Here is a 26,282-nt window from a genome sequence, read left to right as displayed (position 1 = left end):
GTTTTTAGTGTCCTTGCCTCCAAAATAAACCTTTCTGAATCCTTTCCAACTGCCTTGGCATTTTTGGGGAAATACCTGCATGTATTTTACAGTGGGGAAAACAGTTTAAACTATGCAAACCTTAAAATTTCTTAAATTGTGTGTCTAGCAGAGGTACCAATACACAAGGAAATTGCCATTTTAGTAGAAGTTTCTATTTAAATAGATAGAATGGGAATTTCTAGATTGCTTACTGTAACGTTTTTAGAATGTCTGACTTGATTTCCGGGTTTTTTTTATGTATTTCAAACAAAGAGGATGCAGCCTCATTTGATGTGATTAAAGCAGGACATATAACTAAACTTTTGGATGAAGATCTCTCTGCTGATTTGGATTCTTTACATGTGCAAAAAGCAATTTCAGAGGTTTCAGAACTCCTTGAAATCCTGAAATCCTATGGGGAAGATTACACTTCAAATAAACATAAGGTAAAATTGTTCTTCTCAAGAGTCTTTTGGCTTTAGGTGTCTCAAGAGATTTGGAATTGTGAACTTCGGCACTTAAACGTGCATTGCTGCTTCTTGCCCAATATCTCAGAGCTAGAAGCATGTGAGAAATTATGGCCGAATATAGGTAGTCTTCTGTAGTGCAAAAGCCAGATGTTCCTTTAGTGAGAAGACAAAGCTTTAGTTTTTTGTGAAACATCTAAAAAAAGCTCCAGAAACTTTAGAAATTGTACTTAAACTCGTCCACTGATACGTTTGCTTTGAGCATCTGTTTTCAGTCGGTATCATCACTCTCTCTGAGGTACATCTCAGTATGTACCAAATCATGTTTGACTGCTGGTTTTTGTTTTAACTGCAGTTCTTCAACCAGTCCTGCTATTTGCTGGTGCGTCTAATGCCCATGCTCTGCAAGTATTCAGATCTTCTCCTGTTCTATCTCACTGTTTCACTGGCGTCTCACAGGAGTACTGGAAAATTGCTTTCTGTTCTAACCAGCATTTTTACAGAGCTTGCCCAAAAAGTAAGTTATTAACAGTGGATATATGGTAAGCATATATTTAAGGTGTACAAAAGTCTTTAGTAGAAACTAAGCTGAAAGATGTACTTACTACTACAGAAGGTTTTGCATTTCTGTTTGCCTTTGTAGGGGTTTTGTCTGCCAAAAGAATTGCTTGAAGATGAGGCTGGAGAGGGAGCAACAGAGTTTCATGATTATGAGGATGGTGGTATTGGAGATGGGGAAGGCACGAAGGATGTGAGCGACAAAATAGAAAGTGAAGATCAGGCAAGTGTTTGGGGTTGGTCTTGTTTAATTGAAGTAAAACTGAAAAAGCTCCTGAAATCCACAGTGTGGATGTTTCGGGTAAAAGAAACATGAAGTTACCTTCAGTATCCTATTTCTGTTGGCTTTTAATTTTGCATATCAGCTATAAATATTGTTGTGGTAGTTAAATAAGCTTTAATACATAGGCAAGATCCATTGTAATTTTTGACTTTACCAATAATTCAGATAGAAGACAGTTTTCGAAAGGGTGAAGAGAAGGAGAAAGAGGATCAAGATTCTAAACCAGACATTGAAGGAGAAGACAATGCAATTGAAATGTCAGAAGACTTTGAAGGAAAAATGCATGATGGAGAACAGGAGAAAAAAGGTTTGGTTCTTCCACTATGGCAAACTTGTAAGAAAAGTTATAGATGGTTGATACTTTTGTATAACAAAACATATACTGAAAAGTCTGTGTTCTACAACAAAGAATATCCTAAGTTGTAAAGGACCCACAAGGGTCATTGAAGTCCAGCTCCTGGCCCTGCTCAGGACCATCCCCAGGTGTCACACCATGTACCTGAGAGCATTGTCCAAACGCTTCTTGAACTCAAACAGGCTTGGTGCTGTGACCACTTCCCCGGGGAGCCTCTTCCAGTGCCCAACCAACCCTCTGGGTGAAAAACCTTTTCCCAGTAGTGCCATTTGGGTACTAGAAGTATTAATAGGAATGCAAAGAAGCGTACGAAGGAAATACTATCTCCTTTCACTGTGATGGTTTTGGAATGGAGACACTCTTTTCTTTCTGTTGTAAGTTGACCTATAGACACCTTTTAAAACTAGTCACAGACTTTGTGGAACTGTTGAAGATCATCAGAATACTTTGAGAACATGGCTGCAGTTAATTTCGGAATGTGACTATGAAGTTATTGCTAACTTTTAAGCAATGGAAAGAATGTAAGTTTACCTTTTTAAAACAGATAAATGAGCAACATTTGGTAGATTTGAGTTGCTACTCACCCAAAAGGTAGCAGTTCTTCGCTTTGAAGGGTAACAGCTTGAACATCTGAAACTAATGTAGCTTAGAAATTACAGTAGTGTTAATCACTTCCAAATCTCTGAGAAAATGCTAAGAATAATTTCATCTGCACAAGAAGGGAGATTCCAAAACTAATAAATAGGTAAAGTGGAATGGATCTTCCCCAAACTGGTAATGCAAAAAATATTTTGAAAATGGAGGATACTGAAGGTAAGGAACAGAGAATTTAAATCATCCAGGTTTTACACGTGGGACTTGTTAGTTGGAGGGAGAGAATGCTGTGTGTGAACACAAGACTTGGAAGCACTTAATTAGGACCCTGATTGTTTGGGTGTTGGTGCATGTGTGTCATTTTCCACCTATCTCAGCTGCATAGGGTGATGAAATTAAGATGCTAGGTATGATTGCTTTTTTGTTTATGAAGTTAACAAAAACATTATCTCTTCTGTACTGAAACACATTCTGAACTGTACACAGAAAATGAGGAAAACTCAGATGAAGAGGAGGAACTTGATAAGCAGATGGGAAATCTTGATAATGCTGAAGCTGATGATAAACTGGATGAAAGGCTCTGGGGGGATGAAGATGATGAAGATGATGAAGATGCTAGTAGTAGTAAAACAGAAGAAACGGGACCAGGAATGGATGAGGTAAAGAGAAAACGAGTGGGAACAAAAGTATTGAAGGAATTAAACCCTGTGAACTTGGTGTGACTTAGAGTGTGAGCTCTTTTTCACAGCTCTTGATTCTGGAAAGGGATAGTTTAAGGGGATAAGTTTTGTTTAGTGTCGTCTTTTTTTCTGTAGGAAATGATGTCTTATCACTGAGACTTTGAGAACTGGGTAGCATAAATGAGTTTCTTTTGGATTTGTTGGTTAATAGGAGGATTCAGAGCTCGTTGCAAAAGATGACAATTTGGGGACAGGAAAGAAGGATAATAAAAAACAGCCTCCCAAGGATGAGGAAGAAGAGCAACAGGAAGAGGATAGTGGAAACAAAGAGAAAATCCATGAACAAATTGATGAGGTAAAAATTATTTGGACTGCATGGAGTATCTTGCTGTTAAACCACATTGTGTTGCTCATATCACATGTTTCTGAGAATTTTAAATGCTCTTTACTTAATAGTGAAAAAAGTTAGTTCATTTCAGAGCTAAAAGTAAACCATATTATATCCATTATATTATAAATATATTTTCTGATCCATATTCCAGAAACAATTTTTGTTTGCACTAACTTGAACTTATAATAGCTGCCAAAACAGGCTTTACACTGAATTGATGTTTTAACAGAAAAAACTCTTATTCTGTTGTGTTTAGCAGCAGAAACACTTTAAATATGCAGAACTCTTCCTAAAACCTGTGTACAGTGTGCTTGAAGATTCTGCTAGGATGCCAATTCTGTTTATAATGTTTCAGCTAGGAAAATTGGATTTTGAAAACAAATCATTCTGGTTTTAAGTACCACCAGTTTATGTAAATGCATTTGCTGAAATTAATCTTTCTGCACTTTATGCGTGAGGATGTTTACCACTGGAAATCCATTCTTAACTGATCAGAATGTAATATTGTATCCAGTATTTCTTTGTCCTAGAGAATACAATAGAATCTTATGTCTTATCTTTGCCTTTCCTCACACTTATTACATGCCTATTATTTTTTCCCCCATTCTTTTGCTGGCAGCGTGAGTATGATGAGAATGAAGTAGATCCTTATCACGGCCAGCAAGAAAAGGAGGCTGAAGTTGAACCTTTGGACCTTCCTGATAATTTGAATCTGGAGAATGATGAGAAGAGTGATGAGGAGGAAGAGGATGAAGGTACAGTGGAAAAATCTCTCTACAGATTCTTAGATGAAAGCCAAGTGAAAATAGGGAGAGACAATGAGATAATGAGCCCTTTTTCTCTATAGAAAGAAGAGAGGTGGTGGTGAGATTCTGTAGAACCACCAAGAAGCTGCAAATTCATTTCTGTGTATCAAAATAACAACATACCAAATGCAGGCCAGATAAGAACTCAACATTACAACATTCTCCTTTACCTCCCTTTCGTGAACTCTGTGGAGCAGCCTTTCTCACACTATCCAAGTGATATACCCTGTCTTATGCTGGAAGCTCCTTATTTAATTGACCAGTTGCTTTTGTGGTTTGGGGTTTTTTTGTTCTATTGTACTTACAAGTATTTGTACTCTTAAGTCAACTGACCCTCAGAAATATTAGGTTAAAGGAAATTAGTAGGAATTCATCCTACTGTATTGTTAGTTAGAAACCAATTTTCATTTAAAGGAATTATCTTGCTATAGAAAATCATAGATTCTGTGTATAGAACTCTCAATATTTTAAGATTTTTTTTTTTTTTATATAGGCTGGGCAGTTTTATTCCAAATATCTGTAATATTCAGTCTCTGTACTTTACTGAAAGTTTTATACACCTTTCTGATTTTTTGTTTAATCCAGAAGAGAATGCTTTTGAAATAGATGAGAAACCTGTGGATTTAAATGAGGCAGAGAAGACAGAAGAACAGAATCAAGAGGATACTGGTGAGACAGAAAGAGGTGATCAAGATGCAGAAGCAGCTGAAGAAGACCTTTCTGAAGATAAAGAGGAGAAGGAAGATGAAGGGGACAAAGATGCTCATGATCAAGAAGAAAATGCAGGGAACACTGAGGATGCAGAAGAAGAAGAGGAAGAGTCACAGCCACCTGATGAGTCAAAAAATGAATCTACTGAAGACAAGGGGATCCCTGCTGGTGACCAAGGCCTTCAACCTCAGGTAGAGAGTAATAAATAAAAGCCTGATTTTCTTTGTTGTTTTAATTACCTTACACGAGAGTTAAGAAATGATGGTGTTCTGTGATACTCTGAAACAAATTTGACATTAAGTAGGTGTAATGTTAGTGAGAATCTTCATCAAAATAAGAGCTGTGCTTACTACTAAACATGTATTTCTGCTATCTGTATTCCTACTATCTCCTTGGCCTTGTGTTAGAACAGAATAGACTATTTCAGTTGGAAGCAACCTACAGTGATCATCTAGCCCAACTGCCTGATCACTTCAGGGCTGACCAAAAATTTAAGCATGTTATTAAACATGTTGTCCTAATGCCTCTTAAACACTGACAGCTTTGGGGCATCGACCACTCTCTCAGTAAAGAAATGCTTCCTAATGACTATTCCCATGCATCCTATCACTGGGTACAGGGAGAAAAGGTCAGCATCTCTTTCTCTACGCCCCCTCAGGAAGCTGTAGAGAGGAATGAGGTCACCCCTCAGCCTCCTCTCCAAACCAGACAAGCCCAAAGTCCTTAGCTGTTCCTCATAGGACACTGTTTCCAACCCTTGCACCAGCTTTGTTGCCCTCCTCTGGACACATTCAAGGACCTTCACATCATTCTTAAATTGTGGGGCCCACAACTGTACACAGTGCTCAAGGTGAGTGTAGGTGCAAGAGACCTTCAGAAGAAATAGTGAGGAGGGAGAGCTTCCTCCTGCTCAAGGAAACTTTTGCTGCCAGGGAAAAGCTTTAATGTGGGAAGGAATTCGTTCTGATGCAGGATGCTGTGTATGTTCTCTTTATCTGTCTGCCAAGAGGTAACTCTCTTGCTACAAGTGATAAAATTCTCACAGACATGCCTGGAGGCCCCTGCAGGGGGGCCAGGAAGGCCATAAAGCACAGGGGAGAATTCAGCCAGGAGTTTTATTGCACATGCAAAAGGTGTTGTTATAAAAGCAACAAAACAGGTTGATGTTTTCATCTTCTCAGATAGCTGTATTCATCATTAAGATATATATATATATTGCAGAATATAAAATAAGTTTTCTTTAAAACTTTAGCCACAGCCTGGGTTACCTGCATGCATATCAAGCCTTACAGCAAGGCTGCACCAACGCTGAACAGACCAGGACAATCACCTCTTTTGACCATGTGGTGTTGCTCTGTTTGATGCACCCCAGGACAGGGATTACCCTCTGGGCTGCCAGGGCTCACTGCTCACTCACATTGAGCCTGCTGTCAGTCAGCACCCCCAGATCCCTTTCTGCAGGGCTGCTCTCCAGCCACTTCTCTCCCAGTTGTGCCCAGCATTATTCCATCCAAGGTGCAGAATCCAGAATTTGTACTTGTTAAATTTCATCCCACTGATCATAACCCAGTGCCTCAATCTGTCTAGATCCCTCTGCCAGGCCTCTTATCCCTCAAGAGAGTCAACAGCACCTCTCAGTTTGTATCATCAGCAAAACTTGCTAACAGTGCATTCAACTCCTGTATCCAAATTATTGATAAATATATTGAACAGGACTAGTTCTAGAGCTGAGCCCTGAGGAACAGCACTGGTGACTTGTCACCAGCCAGATATAGCCCCATTCACTACAACCCTTTGAGCCCTGCCCTTCACTCAGCACACTGTGAATCCACTCATCCCACAGCTGAACAACTTGTCCAAAAGGATACTTATGAGGGACAGTATCAAAAGCCTTACTAAAAATCCAGAAAAAAAACATCCACTGCTTTCCCTTCATCTACTAGGCTGGTGACCTCATCACAGAAGGCTATGGAATTAGTTAAATAGGACTTTCCCTCTGTGAACCCATCCTGACTGTGCCTGATGACTGCATTCTTCTCTAAATGCCTTTCAATAATACCCAGTTCCTGATGTTTTTTAGAATGTTAAAATAATCATTATTTCAGGAAGAAGATGGTAAAGATAATTCAGAGATGGATGAACAGATTCCTGAGGCTGAGGAAAGAATGGAACATGAAACACAAGGGCAGACCGGGCAAGAAAACCTGCAGAGTGACAGTGCTGTTGAGCTGGCTGGAGAGGCTTCAGAAAGAGACCAGTCTAAAGAGGTAAACTACATGAGTTAAAAATGCTAAATTTGTGAATACATTTTCGAGTTACAATTGAGGAATTGCTGCCATAAATTTTAAGAACCGTGTATAAGATTCAGTTTACACCAGTTATAAATTCATTGAAAAAAATTGAAGACCATGTAGATACCCTGCAGTTTTCACTCCTGTAAAGGTAAGTTTAGAGTATTTGTTGAGCTGCAGAACTGGCTCGTCTGCTCTCCATAAGAATAATATTTATATGAGCTATTTGTCATTCACAACAGAAGGTAGCAGAACTTCCTTCTGAAATTTGTTTACAGTAGTTGCTACAGTTACAGTTGAATTTTTTTTTTTTTCTTTCAGGAAAGTGGAACTGGAGCTGCAAGTGCAAATCAATCAGAAGGCCATGAATCCACACGCATGGCCCGGATGGCTTCTCAGAAGCAAAGCAGAAAAAATACCCAGGTTCATCTCTGCATTTTAATTTTTTAAAATTTTTATTTAAATGTCTGAATATTAACAAATAGGCAGGACTCAGTTTCTCCTTGTTAGAACACTGCTCTCATTAGTGTTGGGTTACACCCCACTTGAAGTTCATGGTGTTAATTTATTCTTTTTCAGAGTTTCAAGAGGAAGCCTGGCCGGGCAGACAATGAACGCTCAATGGGAGATCACAATGAACATATCCACAAGCGACTGAGAACCACAGAATCCAGCAGTGAAGCAAAGCAGGATACAACTCAGCCTAAACAAAACGTGGAGGAGGCTGATGCATTTGAACATATTAAACAAAGCTCTGAATGCTATGATGCACAGACATATGGTATGGTGGCATTTCTGGGTGTAAAGAGTTATTGCAGAATCAAATCCTGAAACAGTCCAATTTGCTGTAATTTTCTCTGTTTGCTTTTTAAAGTTATGTTTAACAATCCTTGCAACACCATTTTGCTATGATAAATGCTACTCTTTCGCAGTCAGATTCAAACTAACAATAACATTTTTGAAAATACTGAATTGACTCATGAAATGGATTTTAGCTTAATAAACATATTTAAAATCTGTTCTCACCAAATCTTACTTCAGTATATCAGGTTTCCAGGGCAAGAGCTCACTGACAACACAGCACAGTGAAAGATAAAACTGAGGTCTGAGACAATAGTTCATATTTCTTCTGAAGTTCACTAAAACTGATTCACAGTGGCCTCAGAATGCAACATTTATTTTGCAACTTGACTACTTCTCCTTCCACTTGCCCCTTAATAAGTATTGTTGTCTTTGTACAGATGTAGCTAGCAAGGAGCAAGAGAAATCTATCATGCCTCTTGAAGAAAAGGAAGAGGGAGATTCTGAAGATGCAGCTATGGAAACAGAAATGCAGAATGAGGATCTCACAACAGTAGATGCAGAAGAGCTGAAACCAGAAAAAAAGAAGTCTACTGCCACTAAACCTTCTGGTACATTAACCTAAAAAAACATTTTAAATATACACTGATGTGGATCTTTAAATGTATATGTAGGTATTTACATTTGCATGTAATGGATGAATATCATACGACTCATCTGTCATAAGATGTTTCATAAGACTAAAATGTCTGCTCTTACTTGATTTTTCTGCAGAAGTATTCTTACTCAGCATTAGCCTTGCTAAATTGGTTGAGTGACAGAGGGGTTTGCTGCTTTCTTTCAAGTTAATGGTCTCTAATCTTTATCCACTACTTTGAAGAAATAAAAAGCAAACACTTCCCCGCTGTTCAACACAATGCCAATTCACTTAATTAATTGGCATATAACAATGCATTCCAGTGTCACCACCATCAGCACCACATAACTCAACTTTTTAATTATAACTTCTGAAAAAAAAACCTAGCAAGAATTTGAGGAGCTGGTCTGAACAACATCCGGTGAGGAAGCACCAGACTGTCACTATCTCACTGGTTTCTTCCTTAAGTGGGAATGAAACAAAACAAACCCAAGCTGCTAACAGAAAATGGCTCTTGGATGCAAATGGTTGGTAGATGAGAAGACAGGTCTGACTTGTCAGCCACCCAGCCCCCCCCCTTCCCCCAAAATAAGCAAGATAAAAGCATCTCTTGCCAATTGCATCAGAATAATTTAATTTTGATGAATCTAAGTAAATGCAGCATAGTTTGGAATTTTATAGTTTTCTTCTCAAACAACACACAGGCTGGCTAGAGAGGGGAGACAACTCTTACAAACCTATATTCTTGCTTTCCACTCCTTTCAGGTTTAATCACTTAAATATCTTGCTAGACTCATTTGCATTATGGTACAGGTGTGCATGGAATCAGTCTATTTGTTTTTCCACATGATTCTCTAACAGGCTGTTCTGAAAAACTAGAATCTTTGAAACATCTCCTACAGTGTCATATTTTTTCCTTTAAAATAATTATGTAAAAATTAGTTGTTAAACAGTGTACTATAGTAGAAACAATTATAAAAGAAAATCTTTAATCCATTCCTTTATTTGTAAATTGATTTTTGATTTATAGAAAACTGTTCTGTTAAGATCAAGAGTGTAAAAGCTAAGAAAAAATTGCCATTTTTTAATGATAATTTTCTGAATGTTTTCTAGTTACTTTATACTTCCTGTCATCCTGTCAGAGAGGCTATGAACATCAAAAAAACATACTTCACTAATGTAATTTTCAGGTTATAAAGATCTGTTCACTCATTTGGCAAGCAGGTTATAACAGAGAAAAACAATTTCCTTTAGGAAATGCATATTCATCTGTTCCAGTGAGTTGCAAGATGTATTCATCCTATTCCTAGAATTAAATGTCTTAAAATTTGGGCACTTCTCTTAAGCAAAGTTACGTCTGGACTGCACTACAAAGCATGTGAGATGCTTCATAAAAGAGTCAGGATACAATATTGCTTCTTGTGTGATGTGTGATCCACAAAGTTAGTAATTAGTTTTGTGGTTGTAGGACCAGGTGATGTGGAGCCAGAGATCCAGACTTTTGACTCAGAGGATGTCAATGACTCTGCAACAGAAAAGGTGCCAAAGGTGACTGAAGAGAAGCCAGAGAGAAGCAAGGACTCGACTATACATACATCCCATCAGTTTTTGATGGACACTACCCAGGTATGATACCCAGTTTGCCTTCTTACAGATACAGTAGCAGAAATAGACTCTTTTACTTGACCTGTGTTAATGGAGTTCTATGAATGCAAAAGTTCAGAATTACTTGTGTTCAGACAACTGAGTAGCTTGCTATTATTTAATAGCAGAATGAAAAGTAACAACTAACTGCTGTATATGCAGCTGAAAGATGCCTTTAAAATGAAAAGTCCTCCCCATCCTTAGGGTGGAACCTTCCCATGTCACTTTTTAAAAAAACTTCTTTTTTTCTAACTGTAAAGAACTGCTTTGCACAGATGAATCTGCAGAGGAAAGGCTTGGGTAGATTGGAAAGCAATAGGCAAATGTGTAGCCTGAAGATAACAGAAGGGTTCAGAGTGATGAGGGAGCTAGGCATCAGTGACTTTAAAACATTGTTGTGGACAAAGAATTCACCTCAGTTAATTGATCACAGTATACTACTTCTTCATAAAAGCTGATTGCAAGTATTTTAGAACCTTTTGAGCTTTTTATAAATGTCTCAATTCAGAAAATGTTATCATAACCTAGAAAATCCTAGAGCTTCATGTGACACTCATAGTTTCCCAGTGCAAACTGTTGGCTGTGAAAAAGCACATTTTATCATAAAGACTAAGGTGTAGAAGCACATGGTGGTGGATAACCAGTTGATAAAGTAAAAATATTTTCAGTCTCTGTTTTTTTAGAAGTATTGACCTTTCATCCTAATAGTATTGTGTCCCAAGTACATACTTGGAAGGCAGTATTTTACTGTTTCTACGTATACCACGTAAAGGATTGTGTGCCAGCTACACCAAGTGCTTCCATCTTAATGCCAAATGTTGCAGCTGTTTGGAAAAAGGCTGCTGAATGCAAGAGTGTTCTCCTGTTGTCAGAATAGTTAGGTCCCTGCTGTTTTCGGTCTTGGGGATTTTCCAGTTGACACGCAAAACGTGGAACAGGAGGGGGAGCTCTTGCAGCACCAGTTCAAGGGGAGGGGAGAGATGCTGCTGGGGGAAAAGTGCAGGTCATCACCTTTCAGCAAAAGGGAGAGGAAAGAAGTCCCCTCCACGTGTATTCTTCCTCCCTTCCTTAAACCTGCAGTCGGTGACCGAAGGGACAGCTGCTGCTTCTTGAGGAATGAGAAGTTATTGGGACTACTGAGTTTGCAATCATGGGCTTATTTTCCTTAATCCATAAGTCTGCAAGTTATGCAGACCATATAGTGTTGTTTGGCTAAACTGTGGTTTTGTAAGTCAGGAGCAGAGCTTGTCACTGAAAGCACAGTGAAAGTAAAAGAAGTATCATAAAGCTTGAGCATCCTTTAACAGAAGGGCTTATCAAAGAGTATTTGCTGGGAGGTAAAGAGGAAGATGTCATTCAATCCTTCAAGTGGTTTGAATGAAACTTTTAAAAAAACATAGTTAAGTGAAGTATACTATATTTTGGAACATACTAGATAGGTAGCATCCAATAGTTTGGTCTCCATTATGTTGTCATTAAATCTGGAATTTGTCAAGACAATTTCACTGATTTATCTTGAAGTTCTGTATTTTATTATGTTCAGTGTTGGTATCATACATGTCCTAGCTTTCTTTCTATGTTGATTATGTCACATATGGAGGTATTTCTGGGGACATACTTATCCTTCCTGTACATGGAAACTATTAAAGGGGAAAAGATTTAGAATCTTCATTCAAGTGGGGTTTTTCAGGTCTTTTCGTGTCTAAAAGAATAAGAACAATGCATTTATACTTTTTTTTATGGTTTGCTATATTTTGGGGGTCACCAGATGTGTAAACTTTTTTTTTCTGTCTCATAAATTGCATAACTACACTTCTAGCACATTGTTAGAGATCCTGAAGAGCTAAGAAAGGAACTTGAAAGACAATTGGAAGCTTGGCAGACACAGCAGCCTGGAACTCCAGAGGAGGTTTGTGACCTCATTTTAATATAAACTTGTTATAAGAATCCTTTGTTGCATTATTTTATCTTGTTTTACTGCTAAAACATTGAGGAAACCAAACAGGCTGCAATCTAAATACTCAAAATCACATGATTTAGATGCTATTTTTGTTATTATGTTTAACTACTTCTGAAAAAAAGTTACATAATTCTTAAAGCAGGATGATGTTTCAGATCTTGTTTGAATGTGCTATGTGCAGGAAGTTACTCTGTTGATAATGACTTCTAAAACTTGCATAGTTAAAAACATTTTTCTTAGTCCTGTCAAGTTCCTTCCATTTTGAGTTGTCACCTTCAGTTAAATGCTGGACACACCACTTCCACAAAATGATGATAAAGAGAAGCCATCTCCTTCAGTTGCAGTGGTGGAGTTTGACCCAACAGCAAAACCAGAATATTGTACTTGCTCTAGTTTACATGAATTGTGAACCATATTTGCAATTACTTCTTGAATATAATTGCCAGTGTAGAGCCTCAAGAATTGTGCTGAATTTTAATTAATTTTAATTTTTGACGGTCAGTGAAGAACCTAGAGGACTTCACAGTTTGCCTTTCTGTAATACCAGCTATCAGCACCTGGCTGTTCCAAGATCATCTTGTATCAACAACAATGCCAGAGTTGCTTTGGGTACCCCTAGAGAAAAGATCATTGCATGTCGCAGCTTTGTAGCAGCCAGAAGCATCCTAAGTTGAATGCAAATTGTCATAGGAGACACCCTCACAGTTTTAGCTGGTAGCTCCCTGCTTACTGCCTTCCCCTCCTACACTGAGGCTTGTTTTCTTTTTTCGGACAGTACTTTCCAACTTTTTTGGTTTTTTCATAATTCACTTTTATTTCTTTGTGTAATGTTTTAGGAGAAGGAAGCAGCACAGTTGTGGCAGAGGTATTTAGTACTGACAGCTCCTCTATCACAGCAGCTTTGTGAACAGCTGCGACTCATACTGGAACCCACTCAGGCAGCCAAATTGAAGTAAGTTGGATCTTTCTGAGGCTTCCAGTTTCTTTAAACTCCTGGTTTTTGGCAGCTTTAACTTCTGTAAGACTGCAGCTTTGTAATTCTTGCTTTATAGTAATTATTCCTGTTTGCAACTGCATTTAATTTCCTTTTGTAAGGGAACACTAGGTTATTTTATGAAAAGCAAATATGATATAGTAGTAGGCACCTATCCTGAGGGTACTGCCTCCTACTTTTTTTTCTCCTGTGCAACAGGTGATCAACTTAACCATTTAAAGATAAGTCAAAGATTGTGTTAAATGTCAAAACATTTTATGTTGTTTTTAACATTAAGTAATCTTTTTTAAGAGATCTAGACTTGTTTCAAATTGGAAGAATCTAAATTCAAAGCCTGCCTTCCATTTTAGGCACATAGATATAAATTTCTTTTAAAAACGCTGAATATCCATCTTACATTGAAAATGTGATATATTTTTGTCTATAACTAGATATGAATATTAAACTATTAATTTTGGGTTTGTTGTATTTTACAAAGAAAGTGTTACTTTGGTGTATATGGTGCATAGGCCAGGGATTTCCAGAATGAGATATTTGCTGATAATCCCTGTCCCCGTGTCTTTTTTTCTTAACTTCCAGAGGAGACTACAGAACTGGGAAGAGACTGAACATGCGCAAAGTGATCCCGTATATCGCCAGTCAGTTCCGAAAAGATAAGATCTGGCTGCGAAGGACCAAGCCCAGTAAACGACAGTACCAGATTTGCTTGGCTATTGATGATTCCTCTAGTATGATCGACAACCACTCTAAACAGGTAAAATGAAACCCCAGAAGAAGTATGAAGAAACTGCCTTTTGTTGATGAGTATGTCAGCTGCTGACCTATTTCATACTGGGCTGGTGGTTGCTGAAAAGTCCGACTGGTAATTCCAGAGCAATCAGCTGATGCCCTCATGCAGAACTAGTGCAGTGACTGTCTCACATAACTGTAACAGGTAAAAAGATAGGCAGTCCCTTAATTTATTTTTCTAGATGATGGAAAACTAATTTCAGTAACATTCTTCATATTTAATACTGAGCTTTGAGTAAAACTTTGAATATCCTATTTTTGATGTAACTTTTTTAACAGCTTGCATATGAATCCTTGGCAGTTATTGGAAATGCACTGACTCTTCTAGAAGTGGGACAAATTGCTGTGTGTAGGTGAGTTTATTTGAAATACTGGGTTTTCTTCAAGACTTCAGAGCAGAATGTAAATACCAGTTTTGTGCTGTAATTTTTTCTTCTTTTCTAAAGCTTTGGAGAGAGCGTTCAGCTGCTGCACCCATTCCATGAGCAGTTCAGTGACCGGTCAGGGACACGGATATTGCGTCTTTGCAAGTTTCAGCAGAAGAAAACAAAAATAGCCCAGGTACACAAGAATGCCTCTAGGGCAACAGGTTTGCCAATCTTTTCCCGACAAGGTATCGGCAGCTTCATGGTTTCATGATCACACTGTAATGTTGACCAGTTATTTATATTTGAGATAACAAAGAGATCCAGTGGTCATAATTTTGTAACGGGAGGAGTGTTTTCTCTTTTAAGCATTCATCTTTCTCTGTATTGGGTCTTAAACAGTATTTTGGGTACAAGCTATTGAGTACCCCAGCGCCAAATACCATCAAAGTTTGTGGGACTTTGGAAAGTTTTCATGCCATGGATTCCACAGTAGTAGTAGGAGGAAGTTTGTCAGACTTGACTGATTCCTGAAGAAAATAACTTTCTATACTAATACTTTCCAGAGAGCTGCTAAGTTGTCTTCTTTTAGGAAGGTTTTAGCATTCTTACCTTTCCAAACTCAAATAAGATCTTCTGTTAATATTAAATGGAAACAGATAAGACCCAAATAGCTCAATGGCAGTCTTATAAACCAAAATTGGGAGAGCTTGACTGTTGATTTTCTTAATTTTAATGGGGATTATGAAACTAGATACTTCTATTTCAAGTTGAAACCAAAGAAGTTCAAGCTAGAAATAGGATATATATTTTTAATTATTCCATTAATCACTTCAGCAATGTACTGTTTCAATGGCTTTGCTAGCACTGGAAAAAATTTAAATCCAGTTCCAAGGCTTCTCGGAAGATTCTTTAGTTCAAAAATACTTATTAAATTTGAAGCAGGAGTTAATATAGGAAAATGCCAAGGACTGTGTCTGTGTTGGATGGTCAGACTATCATGGCATTTAAAATAAAGAAATATGTTCTTTAAAATTTTTTCATTATTAAGTTTATTATTTTTATTATGAGATAACTTAATCTTCTTATTTGTTTCCTCTGCAGTTTCTTGAATCGTCAGCAAATATGTTTGCTGCAGCACAGCAGTTGTCTCAAAATACTAATCCGGGTGAGCTTTTTTTTTGTTACTGTGCTTGTTGCTGTGGCAGCAGAATGCTCACTACAGTCCCAAAGTAGGATCCTGCCAGGAAGGCTCCTAGCATTAAAACATGACTTGCATTAGGGCTTTGGGTTTTGCTTTCTCAAAAGGAATGTTTGGTTGAAATGTAGCTCAAAACCCAAGAGACACCTACTTCATATTTGTCAATAATTCACTAAAATTTTAAGACTTTTTAAAAAGGCACACATTACATGTCTCCCGTTACCTTATGTCTCCAGACTGTATTTAAGTCTTAGACACTCCCAGCTTAGAGCACTGTCCAGCTTCCCAGTGACCTTGACTCTCCAAACACTTCTGCTCTTGCTTGAGAGCTTGAGTTCTCTAAGTACCCAGAAGCACAGTGTTCTGAGGAGGGCGTTTGCCTCCTACCTGCTGCAAGTCTAGGTCATGAGCTGCTTGAATTTCCTAGAAAAGCTGGAAGACTGCTTGTCTCACATCTGACTCACAGTTACTCGAAGGAACTGCTTTGTGATAGTTAAAAGCTCATCACAGAAGCACCTGTATTTTTTATAAGTTCTTGTTAAAGTAATCCAAGAAATGGACAGTCAGGGATTTAAAATCCACTCATTTGCCACAGGGTGGCCAGGCTGTACGAATATTCAGAGAGGGAGCAGCATCCAGTCCTTTTGACTTAGGCTGGGATGCAGCAGCAATCAGCTTGCTAGAACTGGGGAGCTGGCAAGAGAAAAGGCAGAAGGATCCATTACTCCTTTTTGTAAAAAGACAAAGCCTTGTCACATTTGGGGCCTGTCTGCAGAAGTGTGCTCTGCATCCTTCCGTAACCCTTGGGGCTTGCATTCTGGACTGTAATTACTGTGATTTCCCACATAATTAAAAGATGAAAGATACATAAGTTAGAATGTTCCTTTACAGGGATATATCTCTGACTCGGGGGGCAACTTGGGTTAAATAATGTGTCTCCAGAAGATTGCTGGTGCTGAGGAACCCAGCATCAGTGCTGTGTATGTTTCAGGAGGTTTACTTCAGACTGTCTCCTTTGGTCCCAGGGGCTCAATGCTCTGCAGTGGTTGACTGCCTTGACTGTGCCTTTGAGGCTAATCTTCTTATTTACTTTCATCCAAAAATCACCCATTTTGGGCAGTCCAAGATTGTTCTCTGATGGAAGCCACACCTGTTAAAACAGGGACAACAGGACAAGGTTTCAAAAGCCCTGTCTTAGTCCAGGGTGAAATGCTAATACAGATGAACCCATAGGTACCTGCTTTGGGAGGAATAGGTTTGGGCTCTATTTCATAGCAGCAGCAGGTGCTCTACTGAGCCTAGTGGCTGGACTCTTATGGTACAGCCAGTATTCAACCCCTGGACACTTACCAGGCATGAAAGACAAGACCATGACTGCATTTCATCCTTGATTATATTACTGATGGATGGTGGGTTCCCCTCCCTCCAGTATTCTCAATGGTGTCACCCAGTATGTTCTTTCTTGATCCACTGTTAACTGCAGCTAAGCAGTTGTTTAAGTCACCAAATTCTATTTGGTAAAGACTTAATTTCCTTAGGAATACTCCTTTTTCAATTATACCCATAGGACAAACAAAAGAATAGGGTTTTTTTGCCTTTTGAACAAGTTAAACTAACTTAGTTAAATTTGAAATGTCCTTTGTGCTCAGAAACAGCGCAGCTGCTTTTGATCGTATCTGATGGAAGAGGCCTTTTCTTGGAAGGCAAGGAACGAGTGACAGCAGCAGTTCAAGCAGCTCGGAATGCCAATATCTTTGTTATTTTCGTAGTGTTGGACAATCCTAATTCCAGGGTAAGTAAGGGAGCAAGGGAAAAGTATTCAACTGCAGTGAATGAGAATCCGATACAAATCTTCTTCCTGTCTTTTGTAGTGCCATACAGCTACCTTATCTTTTGTATAGGTTAAAGATATTTAGCCCAATTTCAGTTTTTCACATCTGTCAGATCTATGATTTCTTCCTACTGTGCTTCTTATCCTCTTTTGTACTTAAAAAAACCCCTCAGCTTCCATGCCACAGAAAGGCTAAGTAAGAGCTCCCATCTTCAAATGTAATGGTTGTAGATCTTGGCCACCAGGGAAGTAGCTGGCAGGTTGATAGATTTGGAGTCTGAGAGATGCTTTGTTCCATCACAGTTCTGATTCAACTTGATAATTTCTGACAGCAGTCTCCATTTGACATGACAGCTGGAGCCAATATGAGATTAAACATAGACAGAAAGGAGTATGTGAGAGTTATTTAGTGCCTGAATTGGAAAAGTTGAGTTCTGTATCTGGTAGTTGGGGGAAAAAAACCTGTTAGATATCCTTGGCTGGGAAGCTGAAATACGTGGGAGCTTTTCAGGAAGACTCTGAGTGCAATAAGTGAGGAAACTTAAGCTTTACTTTGAATTATGTGGTGAAGACTGATTTTGTAGTTCACATTTTCTTCCTCTATTTTTTCATACAAAACTCATCTGCTATATTTATTGTTGAAAAACTAACAGATCCCTTGCTGACAAACTGTTCTGATGAAGCCTGGCTGTTCAGATACTGTTGCCCAATATCAAGCAAAAATTATGGGTGTTTTTCGTAAGCGTTTTTCCTAGGGAGAAAAAAGGTGTTTTTTCATAAGCTTCATTAATTTTCTGAGCTGCTACACTGAGCAACTAAGAAGTTACTTTACAAGAAGCACAGGTGGACTTTAATCTGATTTTTGTCTTTGTAGTATTTGTTGAAATATTTTGAAGTAAGTTGCTAAAGAATCTTGTATTAGAGCACTGCACAAATACAAGTTGAACTCAGCCCTAAAGAGCTTAAAGACGCGAGTGTCGGAAAGGCACCAAATATATAAAACTAAAGTGGTAACAGTAAACTTGACTCATAAAATGCTAGGGAAAGGCAATATTTACGGAACTTGGTATTGCAGAAACTTAAGCTTAGTCTCTTCTAGCCTGTAATTCATGGATTAGGGCACTTTTATCTAAAAGGGCAAAAGTATTTAACTGCTTTGTGTTCAGATTTGATCTTATTTACCATTGAACACTTACAGCTTTTAATCTTAGAAGTATTTTATTAACTTTTAATCTAATGGGAGAAATTATAAGTATTTGAAAAATAGGATAAATTATATCAGTGGTCATAAAAGATGCATGTCATTTAGCAGTAACATAAATACTTTTTTACAGGATTCCATTTTGGACATTAAAGTACCTATATTCAAAGGACCTGGAGAATTGCCTGAAATCAGATCTTACATGGAAGAATTCCCATTCCCATTCTACATGATCCTCAGAGACGTGAACGCACTTCCAGAAACTTTGAGTGATGCGCTCAGACAATGGTTTGAACTGGTGACTGCCTCAGACTCTTTGTAGACTTTGTAGACAAAGTCAGGACCCGATTGCTGCTAAACTGCTGAAATACATGAAACGGTATTTCACTGGAGGGATCATAAAGTCCCTTCCTAAGTAGGATTAACCTGCAGGAGCTGCCCTTGGGCAGTCAGACTGCACAGAACTAAGTGATTTAGGTGCATTCTTCCATGTTTGTCAGAGGACAATTATGCAATGGCAAGACTGTCTCCTGCTATTCCTACAAATAATGTAAAACTTTCAACTTCTCTTGTAATAACTTATTACCTTAAAAAAAAAGTATTTGTAATATTCACAGAGGTACAATTATTCCTGCCACTCTGCTGCCGTAGGAAAAATGCTTCTGGGAAGGCATTTCTGTGTTAGAACTTGAGGTGTCTGGCAAAAAAGCATTCTTTAGCTTCACCCATGTGGCTGTTGCCTCTGGGAAGGCGTAGAGGAGCATGGAAGCAGGTGGTTTTAAACAACCAAAAAAATGAGTACTTGAATACTTGGAAGTACTCTGCGGTTTAACACATCCTATTTAATTATGGCGGATTTTTGTCTGATGATATCAACAGGGAGTTTTCTGAATAATGCCATATGCTGATCTCCGTACTATCAGTTTACACTGTGAATTTGCCCCTCTGTCCGAGGCAGACATTGAGGATGTTTCATAAATCCAATGTCTTAGAGCACGGACGTGATTTTTCATTGCAAAGGCTATGCATCTTGTATCGTCTGTACTAATTAAAAGAGGTACCACTCTTTTTAATTATTATGTCTGTTCTTTGAATTGATCAAAGCTGGAATGAATAAGCCGAACTTCCCACAGGGAAGGAGCACCGCGCGCTCCCTCCCTGTGCGCGGCGGTGAAACCCCAGCAAATGGCGGCGGGTGGCCCCGCCCGCCGGGGGCGGGCCCGGCGGCCCCGTGCGGGGCAGAGGCGGAGCCGCGTCATGGCGGCCGGGCGCGTCCCGCCGGGCGCCCTAAACTTGAAGCAGGTACGGGCGGGCCGCTTGGGCCGGGGGCGGCGGGGCCTTGTCCCGCGGCGGGACGCGGGCAAGCTGCGCCTTTTAGAAAAGGCGACGGGGCCCTCTGTGTTTGGTTAAATGTCCCTCGAAGCAAAGCCGCCGAGGGTGCGGCTGGCAGCAGTGTCCTGGGGCAGCGGGCAGACTTCCTCTCTTCTTCCCAGTTCCTGAGGCGGCAGCAGGTCCTTCAGTTATACCGCAAGATCCTGCGGGCGATCCGGGAGGTCCCTGCTGAACAGGATCGCCGCTACTTAAAGGACTGGGCCAGGGAGGAATTCAAGAGAAATAAGGATGCTACAGAAGAGGTGAGGATCGGGAACCCGCAGCCCTGACCGCCTGCCCTCGAGAATGGTCACTGCTATCCTGTCCTGTGTCTTGGGGGGGGTTGTTTTGTAGGTGTCACTTCCAGACTGGTGAGAAGTCTCCTGTTACTATTTTCTCATTTGTAGAAGAAATAATCCATCATATCTATAAATATTATCCCCCATGTTGGTGGTAGTAATGTTTCTCTTAATTTCCAGATAATAATCTGGAATTAAAAAGCTAAAAAACAAATATTCTGCTTACTCAAACCACAGATCAGGCAAATTGTACTGAGTAATACGGTAACTAACATAAACTTATTAACGGTTAAGCTTTTTTTTAAAAAAAAAATCTTTCAACTACATTCAAGCAGAATACAATGAAATCAGATGGTTTGGGATATGACACAAGTATGAAATGCAGAAACCTCCGCATTTCTTGTATGTCTCCAGTCCTCCTTTCTTGTTTGTTCCTTTTTGTAGCCAGAGCCCAAGGAATTTGTGGCTGAACTATGCCGACAAAGCCTTAGAGAACATATATAATGTTGGGAGGAACAGCCACCTGCTCTGTAAAAGCCCTGTCTCCATAATGCCCCACAAGCGCCTGTCACTACTGACGTGCAGAGGTGGTAGACACAGAAGCATAAAGAAAACATTGTTAGGAGTTTGAATCCAGTTAAAACCTGAATTATTAAACAAAACCACAACCAAGCACATCATTAAGGAACTGGGAAAAATTAATTCATTTAGGCACCTGTTTCTTAACCACCTCAGTGACTACAGTGTTACTTCACACATAGAAATAGATGACAGCAGTGCCGGTAAGAATTTTATGTATTTTAATGCCTTAGAAATCTGCATGGTTGTGTAAAACCTGTGTACACTGTGTTCAGTTCAGTAGACTCTTATTTGGTTTTACAGGATGCAATCAGGATGATGATTACTCAAGGCAACATGCAACTGCAGGAACTTCAGAGTACACTTAAGTTGGCAAAATCCTGATACTGATTTTGTTGACAGTTGGACTTTCATCTGCTGCAAACAAGAATAGTGGTTTTTTTCAGAATGTGGTTATAATGGCAGCTTTTGCTGGCAACCTGGTAAAGTTTGAAGGGGGAATCTACCACAGTGGGGATGTTGTTTGGTTTTTCCCCTTCCCCTTTCACTTCTTGGTTTGGTTACCTTCCTGTGTGGAAATCACTCAGACATAAGGAACCGAATGGATGATGTAGCATGAGCTGTGGGAAAAGCAGAAAGCACCAAAAATTACAACAGCAGTGTTACACCTGTGAAATAGAAAATAAATATGAACCAGATTTTTTTGTCTTATTTTTTACTGTGGCAAGTGTAGATGGTAACATTGACAGTGCTAACAGCTCTCCATGTACTGTGCCAAGGATTTTTACCAAAATTTATGATTAAAAAAGCATTTGGGATAAATAAATGGGCCCAGAACAAATAAATGTGACAAAACTCTGAAGAAAGTGTTTTGTATGTAGATACTAATTTTTCAGTAGTAGCTGAATAAAACTTATGTATGAATATGAGAGATTTTAGCCCCAGAGACGGTTATTACCAAGTCAACAGGAATTACCTTCAAGCTAGTATTTAAAAGCCAATATAAAGCAGAATTACAGCTAGAAAGTACTAACTGCAAATATTGTGGTTTGGTTTTCCAAATATTACGATACTGCAGTTTTGTTAGCTTGCAACTGTTCTGACTTTCTTTGAGCTGCAGTATATCTTTTATATCACATATATCACATAACTGGATGGACAGCAGCAGAGAGATACCTGACTATCCAGTACTGTGTGCAATTTAGGTTGTGGTTCTAAGACTTGCAGAACTCCTTCCTCTCGCACTTTGCTGTTGCAGTTGCCTTAGGGAGCCACCCCCCCATGCCAAGGTGGCTTTCTGCTGGGTTGGTGAGCTGGACAGCAAATCCAGTAAGTGCCATCACTGGCACAAGAGAAGGGACAGGATGCTACTCCAGGCTACAGGAGGGATGACAGGCCCTAGATGAGAGCAGGAAGTATGCTGCTTGCTGGAGCCAAACAAAGCCTCTTCAAAGTTGCTTCGCAAAAAGCTGCTGCTTAACAAGGAGGAATGCCTTTTTTTTTTTTCTGATTATTTTTCTGAAAGTCAGTGTAGAATCCTTTCCTATGATGTTTATTTAGCTTTGCAGTAAAGAATGTGCCTCAAGCAACCACTAAGGCTGCTCACAGATATGGGTTTGTATAGACAGAAGCTTCTGAGCATCAGTCAGTCAGTGAAATATATGTATGTAAAAACATTTTGTTAAACATTTACATTCTGCTAACATTTTCTGGTAGGATACACTGGCAGTATTAGGGTGTTGGGGATTGATTTTACATGTTAGTGGACACTGCTGCTTAAAAAGGAATTTTGATTAAACAAACTGTAGCCAATTTTGGCTGTTACCACAGGTAACCTTCCCTTTCCCTTCAGCCAGTGCTTGGATTTCTGCTCCTTAATTAGGAGGCTTTATGCTGCTGCCTCGTTTTGGAGCCCTGCACCTGCATTACTCCTGTGACTCCCAGTTTTTATGTTTCTAGGTTGTGGGCACCTAATCCAGGACTAGAATTGACAGGCAGTGCCTGGACAGCTGCTGACCTCATGAGTGACCCTGAGACTGCCTTGGTTGCTTAGAGCATGGTGCCAATAACACCAAGGCTGCGGGTTTGATCCCTGTGTGGGCCACTCGCTTAAGGGCTGGACTCAATGATCCTTGTGGGTCCCTTCCAACAGAGAATACCTGGAAGTGCTGCTGCCTGTCATCTCCACTGCTCTGTGGGCTTGTTGAGGTAAAGCTGCCTGCCAGAAGTCTTTAGGAGTCCAACATAGTCTGTGAGAGTAAGTAAATTTACCAAGTATGTCCTGCAGAGGAAGACAGAGGTATTTTGTAAAGTCCAAGGAATTAGGATAAAATGCCTCCGTTTGTTTTACCATACGCTCATGAGCTACAGAGAACCTCTAATGTCAGTAACCTGCAGCCAGGTTGCTGTCTTAAATTACTTGGATTTACTTAAATTACTTGGACATATGACCTTCGTAGTGTGGTCTGTTTGTGAAACAGATGAGCTGAAGCCATGGCCTCTCCCTTGTGCTTGGGCAAGCTCAGGAGTGTGTGTGATCAGCTGCACAACTCAGCCCTGCACCAGTAACTTCTGAAATGGTGGGTGCCTGCACCAGCTAAGAAACAGCACTCACTCCCTGCAGCCTCCCTCGGGACAGATGGTAGGCTCTGTTCCCATGGTTTATAGCCACAAAAGCTTAGAAGTTGAAGTCCAATTTTCTGCTCCCTCTTCCAAGTGAAATGAGGGGATCCAATCAGTTTTCCCTGGCTAGAAAATGTTACGCCACAGATCTCTGAGCAACACTTACTTTAATTGCTTGGCAAAACATTAACTTTATCCAGATGATACAAAACTTCAATAGCATGCTTCTGCATTCCTACATAGCTTAAACAAAACTGTAAACATAAGAAAGTGTCTATATTAGACTACAGAAGTCAGAGCAACAAAACTAGTATTTCCATAGATGCAGATACATTTGTCTTGATAGTGCATTAATAGGAACTTTAAAAAATATTGTTATATGATACAACTTTCTTTATACATCTGCTAAGAAGACAAAAGCTTAATTACTAATTAGTCAGTGGTGTCTTCAATGCTGTATAAAGTATTTTGTACTGATTTTAGGGCTCCCCAGTACAAAACTATTTTTCTCCTTGGCAGTACCATACTGTGTTAGAAATCAGTTCAATCATGATCTGGTAAGTAAACTTACTTTCCTAACTGAATCTGATGGAGCCTTCTTAGAGGTATAAGGAGGAAACCCTAAAGGCAATGAGTTACAGTGCCTTTAGATCATTTGGAGTTTGTCAGTGTGGACAACATTGGTCAATGTAATTTTGATTGTATAACAAAAGGCATAGATAAAGACTTGAAAATGCTGTTAAGTTCTGTTTTGTGGGACTTTGTCCTAAGACAGTTAAACTCACCAGGGCCTGGTCTCCTTTTTAGAGATAAAGGAAAAAAACAGAGGAGTTATTCACAGGAACAAAGGTAGACAGTCCAGACAAAGTGTCTGGGAGAACATCCTGACTGCAGAAAAAGAAATATTGGAGTAGAGGGAACCAAGCTTTCACTTCTTTAAATAAAAGACTTTTTCAAGCTTCTTCAACAGTTGAGAATTCAGCCATTTGCTGCTTGAAGGAAAAGAGATTTATATAAAACTTACACCTAACAAGTAGACCATGGTTACAATAAAATATTTGCTATCCAGGCCTTAAATAAAACTTCTCTGTCAAATTACAGGAGTACAGCCCCAACAATTGTGTAACCACAACGAGCTCTGCAACCAGGACACCATTTAAAAGATGATAAATCTGATTTAGCATTCATTCTAATAATGTAAAACCAAGAGTAAAGCAAAATGGCAGCCAAAGCCTATGTCCCTATTGGGATGAGTTGCCTTAGCATCTCCATCCACGGTTGCCTGCCCTTTTCCAGCTGGAAGCCTACATCTGTCACCTACCTGGGCTTGATTATAATTGGAGTGGGTTCTGTAGCTTTTCTTCATTGACTAGAGACAGGCCCTGGGGAGTATCTAAAATAGGATCAATAGCCCTTCATCACTAAGGAATTCTGTCAAAAGCTCTCAAACATCCTGGATTTATTTCAGTAATGGTATGATCACGTGTTTACATGTAGCATACAGTGGAACCCTCTAGCCACACATGACTTATGTGGAAATAAGGGAATTCCCTTTTCAGAAAGCAGTTTTGGTTGCTAATGCATTTGTTTTCAAGCAGCATCTGAAAACCGAGAGTGCAATATTAACAGACTCTTGGAAATAACAAAGAAAGGATCTAATCTGCAGCATCTCATTGTTATCAGTGTAGTCTGCATATGAATTCTCCTCAGTTATGGAGCTTCCAGAGTTATTTCTACTCCTGAAAAAGAGTGTTTTGTTTGGATGTAACAGGCACTACAAATATCTGTCAATATTCCAGATTCCCATACAGCAGGTTCCAAGATGAGTCCTGTTGCTTGACTGCCTGCTTGGCAGTTGCTAGCTGTCTTTCTGCACCTTAGTCCTTAATTTGCTGAGCTCCTCTTCTAAGCATTTAATGTGCTCCTTGAGTGCAGCTTTGTCCTGTTGCGCTCTCTGGTTTGCTTGGCACCGGGCTTCTTCTATCTTCCGCTCATACCACTTCTCCATCTGTGTGGACACGGCCTCGAAGAAGTACTGTGTTATCTCCAGGGCCTGGGAGGTGTCTCTGAGGGGAGGGGCGGGTGGCTGTCCTGCAGGCAGGGGGCAGGGCTGCTGCTCCTGGCTCTGGTGTGCCCCGGCGTGGTGCAGAGCTTTGTGCCTTGACTGCCCACTTTTGCTGGACTTTTTTGTCTGAGTTCCTTTGTCAATGAAGTATCCACTTTGTGGTTCAGTCTTTGCAGGTTCAGTCAATGGCTGCAAAGCAGCTTGAACCTTAACATGTCTTAATTTGGAGCCCAAAAGCTCAGAGGAGGGCAGCTCCTGCTGGAACCTTTGGAACGTGCTGGCACTTACAGCTTTGTCCTTTGGCCTGACATCTTGACCAGGGGCAGAAGAAGAAACTGGTCCACCAGCCATTGACTGTTGCTCTGTACCTACAGAATAAAATATAGATAATATGTTAAGAAAAGCTCTGGGCATTTATTTTAGCATTCAGAAGCCCTCGTTTGATGAATGATGCAGTACCATGCTGTGTACATTGTACAGGCTTATATTAGTTTAACACATCTTCACAGTCAGGCAATGTAATAAAGGGAAAAGCTGGCTCCAGCAGGGAGGTGCTGCACTGCGGCTGTGGGTCTGCACACTGACCACTGTGAGGGTGGTGAGGCACTGGAACAGGTTGCCTGAAGAAGTTATGGATTCCTCATCCTTGGAAGTGCGCAAGGCCAGGTTGGATGGGGCTCTGAGCAATGTGGTATAGTGAAAGATGTCCCTGCCCATGACAGGGGGGTTGGAACTAGATGATATTTAGGGTCCCTTCTGACTTAAA

General features: G+C 39.8%; 3 protein-coding genes across 13 annotated transcripts in view; 2 read left to right on the top strand and 1 right to left on the bottom strand.

Annotated features, from left to right (window-relative positions):
* Positions 1-19,653, top strand: part of MDN1 (midasin AAA ATPase 1) — a 96,936-nt gene extending 77,283 nt beyond the window's left edge. Inside the window, exons 82-102 of the mRNA XM_051777767.1 lie at positions 295-467; positions 844-1,005; positions 1,132-1,269; positions 1,495-1,636; positions 2,765-2,937; positions 3,170-3,313; positions 3,969-4,104; positions 4,741-5,057; positions 6,972-7,133; positions 7,479-7,580; positions 7,737-7,938; positions 8,399-8,569; positions 10,064-10,221; positions 12,059-12,148; positions 13,036-13,151; positions 13,773-13,947; positions 14,262-14,335; positions 14,429-14,543; positions 15,452-15,515; positions 17,198-17,340; positions 18,714-19,653. Coding sequence (XP_051633727.1) covers positions 295-467; positions 844-1,005; positions 1,132-1,269; positions 1,495-1,636; positions 2,765-2,937; positions 3,170-3,313; positions 3,969-4,104; positions 4,741-5,057; positions 6,972-7,133; positions 7,479-7,580; positions 7,737-7,938; positions 8,399-8,569; positions 10,064-10,221; positions 12,059-12,148; positions 13,036-13,151; positions 13,773-13,947; positions 14,262-14,335; positions 14,429-14,543; positions 15,452-15,515; positions 17,198-17,340; positions 18,714-18,902 — 3,146 coding nt within the window. The 3' untranslated portion in view covers positions 18,903-19,653. The remainder of the gene's footprint in view (positions 1-294; positions 468-843; positions 1,006-1,131; positions 1,270-1,494; positions 1,637-2,764; positions 2,938-3,169; positions 3,314-3,968; positions 4,105-4,740; positions 5,058-6,971; positions 7,134-7,478; positions 7,581-7,736; positions 7,939-8,398; positions 8,570-10,063; positions 10,222-12,058; positions 12,149-13,035; positions 13,152-13,772; positions 13,948-14,261; positions 14,336-14,428; positions 14,544-15,451; positions 15,516-17,197; positions 17,341-18,713) is intronic.
* A 142-nt stretch (positions 19,654-19,795) lies between these two features.
* LYRM2 (LYR motif containing 2) lies at positions 19,796-21,527 on the top strand. Of its 2 annotated transcripts, none has more exons than XM_051777803.1 (3): positions 19,796-19,882; positions 20,074-20,214; positions 20,695-21,114. In XM_051777803.1, exons 1-3 carry the CDS (start codon positions 19,838-19,840, stop codon positions 20,752-20,754), a joined length of 246 nt encoding a protein of 81 aa, XP_051633763.1. In that variant the 5' UTR covers positions 19,796-19,837; the 3' UTR covers positions 20,755-21,114. The 2 variants fall into 2 exon arrangements, with proteins under 2 accessions (XP_051633763.1, XP_051633762.1); XM_051777802.1 differs by lacking the exon at positions 20,695-21,114 and adding an exon at positions 21,133-21,527 and having other exon boundaries at positions 19,799-19,882.
* Positions 21,528-23,601: 2,074 nt separating this feature from the next.
* ANKRD6 (ankyrin repeat domain 6) overlaps positions 23,602-26,282 on the bottom strand; it is a 91,398-nt gene continuing 88,717 nt past the window's right edge. For all 10 annotated transcript variants that reach the window (XM_051777787.1, XM_051777784.1, XM_051777785.1 and 7 more), the window contains one exon: positions 23,602-25,884. In XM_051777787.1, coding sequence (XP_051633747.1) covers positions 25,310-25,884 — 575 coding nt within the window. In that variant the 3' untranslated portion in view covers positions 23,602-25,309. The remainder of the gene's footprint in view (positions 25,885-26,282) is intronic.

The sequence above is a fragment of the Manacus candei genome, unplaced genomic scaffold (assembly GCF_025592945.1).
Source record: "Manacus candei isolate 608988 ecotype Guabito, Panama unplaced genomic scaffold, ASM2559294v1 h1tg000011l, whole genome shotgun sequence".
Taxonomy (NCBI): Eukaryota; Metazoa; Chordata; class Aves; order Passeriformes; family Pipridae; genus Manacus; species Manacus candei.
Note: the sequence above shows the minus strand (reverse complement) of the source record. Positions and strands in the feature narration are given on the sequence as shown.